This window comes from Staurois parvus, unplaced genomic scaffold, assembly GCF_062004578.1.
Source record: "Staurois parvus isolate SC_StPar_1 unplaced genomic scaffold, SC_StPar_1.0 ptg000682l, whole genome shotgun sequence".
Taxonomy (NCBI): Eukaryota; Metazoa; Chordata; class Amphibia; order Anura; family Ranidae; genus Staurois; species Staurois parvus.
Genome location: NW_028318478.1, coordinates 854866 through 863327, shown reverse-complemented (window position 1 = coordinate 863327; position 8462 = coordinate 854866). Strand labels below are relative to the sequence as shown.

Sequence of the window (8462 nt, the reverse complement as noted above, 5' to 3'; positions counted from 1 at the left end):
TTTATTTTTGACTTATATTGCAGTACCCATTCTGGGACGTGTGTTTCTCGGGTTGTTCCGATGTAATACTATTAAACCAAATCTGACATTAATACTCATGTATGCTGCTTATACAAGTATTGGTGCCTAGTTCACCTCTTAAAGGTACATCCCTTTCCAATCAATTTTCAGAATATTTTTTGTTTGCCCTTTGGATATATTTCTGTCCAATTTCATTGTATGCTATTAAAATTTTACAATTTGTTATTTTATTGCTTTATCCAGCTTATGTGTCCCTCCAATAACCATGTGAAGCGCCATTTTGTCTGGGCCATTTTGAGGACCTATTGTCCAACTAAAGTGTACCACAATTAAATAGTTATCGTCTCGCATACCGTCTGTCACTTATAAGTTATATAAGAACTGTTTGGTAAGTTACCCCTTATCAATTTTTGCAATGGGTTTACGCATATATATGATATGTCACACGTGATTTGTGGTGATTTAAACTTCTTTTATTTTGTTACATGCATTCAGTACAGTACATGTAATCTGTTGGAGCCTGAAGGAGCCTGAAATAGGTGAAACATTTTGAGAAATATTATTCCGGAAACATTTCTTTGAACAAGTATAACTAACAATGTTGGGACATCAAAATTTATTTTTTTTATTTTTTAAATAATATTTTAATATTGAGTCAACAATAAACAATGTATATTTTAACTTTCAGTGTTGTTCTATTATTATATGGCACCCTTAAAATCCAGCTATATCGTTTTCTTCTATGTGAGGAGTTTTTTCTCCTCTTCCTTTTTTTCTTTGTGTATCTTTTCTCTCTCCTCTTGATAATTACTAAATTTGGGATGTGGTGCCATTGAACTACTCTCTGAAAACTACTGGCTTGTTTTCTACAAATATTAGCTGTTAACTTTTAAGACACAAACTCTTACCAACCCATGGAATCAAGCAAGTTCTTGTCCACTGTTGATTTTTTGCTTGGTTTATGCTCATTTGCACCACCATCTTGGATTTGGGAGCCACTTGTAACTTCCTGATGTCTCACAGCTGGCTCCCCACTGCCTAGGTAAGAATTGAGGAAGTGGGAGCATGTACCTGTCTAAAACAGTACTTGCTCTCCAAAACTGAATTAATAAATAACATTTCATAGTGTTAAGGGCAGGGGGAGGAAGAAGATGAGCAGCTCTTTCACTTTTGCATGAAGGTCCGCTTTAAATTCTTTGAATTTTAGTGCTGGGGTGCTTTTTCTTCAGTGCCCTGCCTGTGTGCATAGATCACTACACCAAAACATCCTTTTAAGGAAAAATATCTGTCTTCAACAACTGATCGATAGCTAGCTCTTTACCTGTGAACACCTTAGCTACTTTGTTTCTTTTAATTAGGTCTTCTTCCATCCTTTTCATCCTTAACCACTTGCCTACCGGACACTTTTACCCCCTTCCTGCCTAGGCCAATTTTCAGTTTTGAGCACTGTTGCACTTTGAATGACAATTGCACAGTCATGCAATGCTGTACCCATATGAAATTTTTACCATTTTTCACACAAATAGAGCTTTCTTTTAGTGGTATTTAATCAGTAGTTTTTTTTATTTTTTGCGCTATAAACGAAAAAATAGCAAAAAAAGTTAAAAAAAAAAAAATTTTATTGTTTCTATTATACAATTTTGCAAACAGGTACATTTTTTCCTTCACTGAGTGTGTTGATGAAGCTGCACTGATAGGCAGCACTGATGGGCACTGAGGAAGCAGCACTGATAGGCAGCACTGATGGGCACTGATAGGCTGCACTGGTGAGGCAGCTCTGGTGAGAATTGATGAGGAGGCACTGATGATGCTGTCCTGATATGCAGCACTGGTGGGCACTGATAGGTGGCACTGATGGGCACTGACTGGCGGCACTGACTGACAATTGCTTCTGCTGCTGTCACAGCCAATGAGGAGGGAGAGTACTGGGACCGCAGAGGCTCTTGTGCACATTGATGGATCCAGAGGGGGCTCAGATGAGTATTAGGGGGGCTGGGCTGCTGCACATAAAAGGTTTTGTACCTGCATGCATAGAATGCATGCAGGTAAAAGATGTTGAACCTTTACAACCACTCAAAAAAAATAAAAAAATAAAAGTATAAAAAATCTGTAAAAAAATAAATAGTAATAGTAGGTATGAAAATGTTATGTGGAACCAGGCCATGAATTAGTGGAAGCGGGCTCTTTTTGCCAGATGGTATGGAAACAGTTGAAATGCCCAGTTGGCATACAATTGCTGGTTGTGTACAGGGTTTGGTGACATTTTATTTTCTTCCAGTTCAATAAAAACCCAACAAGGGAAGGCTGTTACCAGGTGGGTAGATGTTGGCAAGTGCTGCTTTAAGTTTTTAGGCTTTGCACTGGGGAAGGGTGGACATGACTGTTGGACTTGCAGAATCCCGAGGCTAATACTTACCTACCCCCTTTAAAACACCACCCCCCTTCAAAACCTTCCCTCCCCCCAAATAAACACGCAACTCACTTTTGGTGTAAACCGGCCATAGCAGCCATTTATTTAACATAACTCAACATAATATTTTAGTACATTACCACCCGGGTCTGAGGTCTCTGAAGGCACCATTACTCCCATCACCAACTCGGCTGTATCTATTACTCCATGAAAGGCCCCCAGCCGCTACTACACCGCCTCGGGGACAATACTACTGTTACTTAACCCAGATACAGCCAAATGAACTCCCACATTACCAATATGACCTTTTATTGGGAAGGGACACCCATACCTACGATGGGCCCAACCCATAATTCCTCAACTTGTCACTCCACCACCGCCTTCAAAGACCCATCGACCCCTGCCAGCTGCCATGACAAACGAACAAACACTTCAGGACACAACAGTCATCCTGAACCTTGAACAAACGCCATGAACCCACATAAAACAAACACCACGAACAACCACCAAACAACAAAAAACAACACCAGAACAAACACAATGACAGAACTATAACCAACACAACAAACAGAATACAAACCAACTTCAGGGCGGGAGGGCGGGAGAAACCACCTCCGTGATGGCACAAGCTCCGACTGACTCCGACAAGACACAACCCCCCAATTCAAAACCTGCAAGACCACCCACAATGCTGCCTACACCAATCAAGTAAGTAACCACCCCCCATCCCCATTTCCTTGCCTATACTCCACCCAAATTACACTCTCTGCCTCGTCTGCACGCCCCAGTCATGCTGGCCCTCCCTTATACTTCGCTCAGTCCAGGCCCTGACTTGACTGTTGGACTTGCAGAATCCCGAGGCTAATACTTACCTACCCCCTTTAAAACACCACCCCCCTTCAAAACCTTCCCTCCCCCCAAATAAACACGCAACTCACTTTTGGTGTAAACCGGCCATAGCAGCCATTTATTTAACATAACTCAACATAATATTTTAGTACATTACCACCCGGGTCTGAGGTCTCTGAAGGCACCATTACTCCCATCACCAACTCGGCTGTATCTATTACTCCATGAAAGGCCCCCAGCCGCTACTACACCGCCTCGGGGACAATACTACTGTTACTTAACCCAGATACAGCCAAATGAACTCCCACATTACCAATATGACCTTTTATTGGGAAGGGACACCCATACCTACGATGGGCCCAACCCATAATTCCTCAACTTGTCACTCCACCACCGCCTTCAAAGACCCATCGACCCCTGCCACAGCACACGAGTGTGAACCCTTACACTCGTGTAGCCCGCCACACACGTAATCCACGTTGGATACCATCCTGCAGGCCCAAGGACCACAGATCAATCCCAACTGCATTAAGATGCACCCCATCCGAGCGCAAATACCGCCAGGACTCCTCCTCCAACTCCCTATGACGGACTGCTAGGCCACCATTCCTCACCACAAAACGCGCCACCTCCTTATTCACCTTAACTCGAGCCCTATTAATTTTTTCCACGGAGCGGGCCATACGCCAATAAGCACGGGCCACTATGTCCGACCATACCAGCACTGTGTCCGGGAAAAAAGACCGAATCCGCAAAAAATCAAACTTAATGTCCCGGATAACCTCCCGCATGGAGCGCCACCCGAGATCATTACCCCCCACATGTAATACCAAAACATCTGGAGGCCGGTCCAAACGGGAATAGTGATGAATTTCCGGGACCACCCTGGACCACAACATTCCCGGCACTCCAAGCCAACGAAGCCTCGCCTCCCCCCTCTCAAATCCCAGTTGCCGACCCTCTGGACGAACATCCGCCCTCTTAGCCCCACAAAAAACATAAGAATGGCCCAAGATCCATACCAAGCAGCCTTCGGAACCTGCAAAGAAACACACAAAAGAAGGGAGGAGGTAGAACCTTCACCACAAAGGCCCCCACAAAACAAACAAAAACACAAAGGTAACAAAATACAAGTACCACAGAGACCAACACAACAACACCAAAAACTCTTATTTTTTTTTTTTTTTTTTAACTCACAAGAACTGAGGACGCACATACAGCTTGAACCTATCCGAATCCCACCGCCCAATCCGACGAACCACTTGATCACCTAAACCCCAGCGGGCGGCCTCCGTAGCTGCCCCAATGCGAAACGAATGAGACGAGTAATGTTCCACACCCAACCCGGCAGACTGCAAACACCGTTTAAACACTGCCCCAAATTGGAATCGAGACAGAGCCATCCCATTCGTATGCAAAAAGAAAACCCCAGGAAGGTCAGGTCTCACCTCGAGAAAATCCCTAACCGCCCGTACCGGACAAATCCGAGAACTCGGAATCTCAGCCAATTCCACCCAGGTACCCCGACCCAAACGGTCCGTTTTTGACTTGCGCAGAAAAATTCGCACCCCACTACCCAACAAGACCACCTCATCTACGGCCAAACCACCCTCCCCCCACTTAGTCCGACTCACCAGCTCCCCAACCCGAAAGGCCCCAAAAAATGCCAGCACAAAAGCCGCACGGAACAAAATCGCCTCATACAACGAGGAACAAATACAATCCAACTGGCCAACCACCACTTGAAGAACCTCAAAAGACACCGGCCGTCTAGAATCAGGGATGGAACGGCCTTTTCTGTACCCCCGCATAGCCTGCTGAACAAGGAAATCCTTTGTCACGTCACGACCCCCCGCCAGTTTTAAATGAAAAGCCAACCCCGCCAGCTTACGAGACATCAAAGTTGCGGAAACACCCCTTTCAAAATTCCTGCCGATGAAATAAAGCAGGAGGCATAGGGCATCATCCACCCCGAAACCACCCCCCACCTCACTCACCAGCTCCAGCCATTCCCGCCACACCTTCTCATAGAAAACCCAAGTGGACGCGCAAACTGACGTCTGAATCAAGGCCGCTGAAGAGGCAAGGCAATGCTCCACAAGTGATCCGGACAATCGATACCGCGTTGCTCCGCTTCTGGTGCCAACCAACGGAATCTGTCCCACTGAAAACGAGATAGAGCATCAGCAACGGAGTTATCCACGCCCGGAACATGTACAGCCGAAATAAAACAATTGAGACCCAAACAGTCCAAAACCAACCGCTGCAACATACGAACCACCGGCCGAGACGTGGCCGAAACACGGTTAATGGCATGAACCACGCTCAAATTATCACAATGAAAACGAATCCGTTTATTCCGGAAAACAGCACCCCACAAAGAAACAGCTAAAACGATGGGGAAAAGCTCCAGTAAAGTCAGATTACGCAACAGACCCTCCTCCCGCCATTGCAAAGGCCACGAACCCGCACACCACTGACCCTGAAAATAGGCCCCAAAACCGGCCGAGCCCGCCGCATCCGTAAAGAGTTCCAAATCAAAATTGGACACGACCCCATCCAACCAAAGTGATCTTCCATTATAGGAATCGAGAAACGACCTCCATACCCCCAAATCATCCCGTAGCTCACCTCGCAGCCGAACCCTGTGATGCGGGGCCGCCACACCAGCCGTGGCCGCCGCCAAACGCCTGGAAAATATACGCCCCATGGGCATGATGCGACAAGCGAAATTTAACTTGCCTAGTAACGACTGCAATTCCCGAAGCCGAATCTTCCTGCACTGACCCACCGAACTCACCAACCCCCGGAGCTCCTCCAGTTTATCCTGCGGCAAACGACATTCCATGGCCTCAGTATCAACAATAATTCCCAAAAAACACAATTCCGTTGTCGGACCCACCGTCTTATCCGAAGCCAAAGGAACGCCAAAATGCTCAAACACATGTTCCACCGTACTCAGTAGTGACGCACAAATGGAACTACCCGGAGGGCCAATACACAAAAAATCATCCAAATAATGGATGACAGATGCGAGCCCAGAAACATCCCTAACCGCCCATTCAAGAAAAGAACTAAAAGTCTCAAATAGAGAACAAGAAATGGCGCAGCCCATAGGCAAGCAACGATCAACAAAAATGCACCCTTCCCATTTGCAACCCAGCAATCTGAGACAACTAGGATGCACCGGCAAAAGGCGAAACGCCGCCTCAATATCAGTTTTTGCCAACAGGGCACCCCGACCAAACCGCCTCACCCAGGAAATCGCCGCGTCAAAAGAAGTGTAGGAAACAGAACACAAACCTGGGTCAATAGCATCATTGACCGAACCCCCCCGCGGATGAGACAGGTGATGAATGAGTCTATATTTATTAGGCTCTTTTTTGGGAACAACACCCAGCGGCGAAATTACCAAATTAGGCATAGGGGGGTCCACAAACGGGCCAGCCATGCGGCCCAAGGACACTTCCTTGTCAATTTTTGCCCTGATAACCTCCGGATGCAACCGCGCCGACTTCAAATTATCCGCCGCAGGAGGAACTACCGCCAATAGACAGGGGATCAAAAAACCTTCCGAAAAACCCCGCCGCAACAGGGTCGCCGCCGCCTGATCAGGGTACCGCTTTAAAAACGGCAACATCCTTCCTACCCTCACCGGCGACTTCCCTTTTTCCAGTTTCACCACCTCTCCCCCGCCCTTGCTTGAAACACCGGGACAATGTATGGGCCCCCCCACAACCCGAGCACTCATGACGGAATCGACAGCCGGATCCAAACCTGCACGATCCCTCATTAAACTGCCAGCAATAGCCCTTTCTAAGCACGGCCGGCTGCGCAACCGTAGCTGCACTTCCGGCCCCCCCCTGAAAGGGATGAGCCGTGGTCCTCACGGGAGTCATGAGTTTCATCCACAGCCCGATATCTTTATGGTCCCACCGCAAAGATGGCCTAACCGCCATACGCTGACGAAACTGCTCGTCATAACGTAACCACGCGATGCCCCCATAAACCCTCTGAGCTTCCCCTATGGCATCCAAGTAACAAAAAAGTGAGGAACAATGCTCCGGCGTCCTCTCACCAATAACGCTTGCCAAAATGGCAAATGCCTGAAGCCAATTAGAGAACGAGCGGGGAATCAAACGATATCGCCGCTTTTCTTCCTCCTCCCTCTTACTCTCATCTGGCCGAACTTTATCTAAGTTGAATTTCTCCAACGGTAATAAAGAAAATATTTCCACATACTCGCCCCCCCAAATGCGCTCCTTCACCTCCAGCTTCAGATGAGCCCCCAAGGGCCCCTCGAAGCACACATAAACCTCGCATTTTGCAGCGTCTGCCAAACGCACACCATCACACCCCGTAACCCCTTTATCTCCGCCGTCAACCCCAGCGTGATCCGCCGCCGCTTCCCCCCTCAAAGCCTCAGAACCAGAGCTAACAGAACCCACCACCGCCGATCGCACTGCGGCCGCGACTCCAGAGACCTGCGGCCCAGCCACCGTAAACACCTGCGGGGGGACCCCAGCAGCTTCGTATCTAACACCCCCTGGGCCGACACCGCTCCCTGATGCCGCACCTTGCATTCCCGACCAAGCAGCCAAAGGTGGCGCCAAAGTCCTAGCGACCAACCCCGCCTCACAACGAGCCAACACTTCCCTGAAACCGGACAACATCAAACCGACAACACCATCAGCCCCCGGGGAACCCCCCAAAGACCCCACGTTAAGCCCTGCAGCCCCAAACCCCCTCTCCGCCAAAACAGAAACGCCACTCCCCTGGTCCCGAAACCCCTCAAACAGAGAGACTAAAGAAGACAAAGAAACAGCCCCTGAATTTAACTCACCAGGCTGCAGTCGTTCGCCGGGACCCACAGCCGCCAATCCAGATCCAGGCAGAGATGAATGGACCGCATCTTCCTCAGAACCGCTGAGCTCCCCTTCGGATCTTCTCTCCGCATCCACCGGATCCCAGGCCGCACCAGGCCTCGCTCCGGGCTCTTCACCGGCTCCTGGGTCCGGTCGGCACACTGAACGGCTGGCAGCATCCACCGCACCAGAGCCCAGAGCCGCCGGATCATTCCTCCCACGCTGGGCTCGCTGGGAAGCAGCCGAAGCCCCAACCGACAGGGTGCCTTCTCCTGCTCCTGAAGCATTGCGGCGCAGAGGGGTGACCTCAGCACCCC

At 48.6% G+C, this 8462-nt stretch overlaps 1 protein-coding gene across 1 annotated transcript; it reads right to left on the bottom strand.

Moving 5' to 3' along the window:
* Positions 1-5345: 5345 nt before the first annotated feature.
* On the bottom strand, positions 5346-6731 carry LOC149447512 (uncharacterized). Its single transcript, XM_089652352.1, has one exon. The coding sequence runs from the start codon at positions 6729-6731 to the stop codon at positions 5346-5348; it is 1386 nt and encodes a 461-aa protein (XP_089508478.1).
* Between the last annotated feature and the right edge of the window lie 1731 nt (positions 6732-8462).

Excerpts from the sequence above, each read along its gene's own strand:
- LOC149447512 (XM_089652352.1), bottom strand. The coding sequence starts at position 6,731 with ATGGCTGGCCCGTTTGTGGACCCCCCTATGCCTAATTTGGTAATTTCG.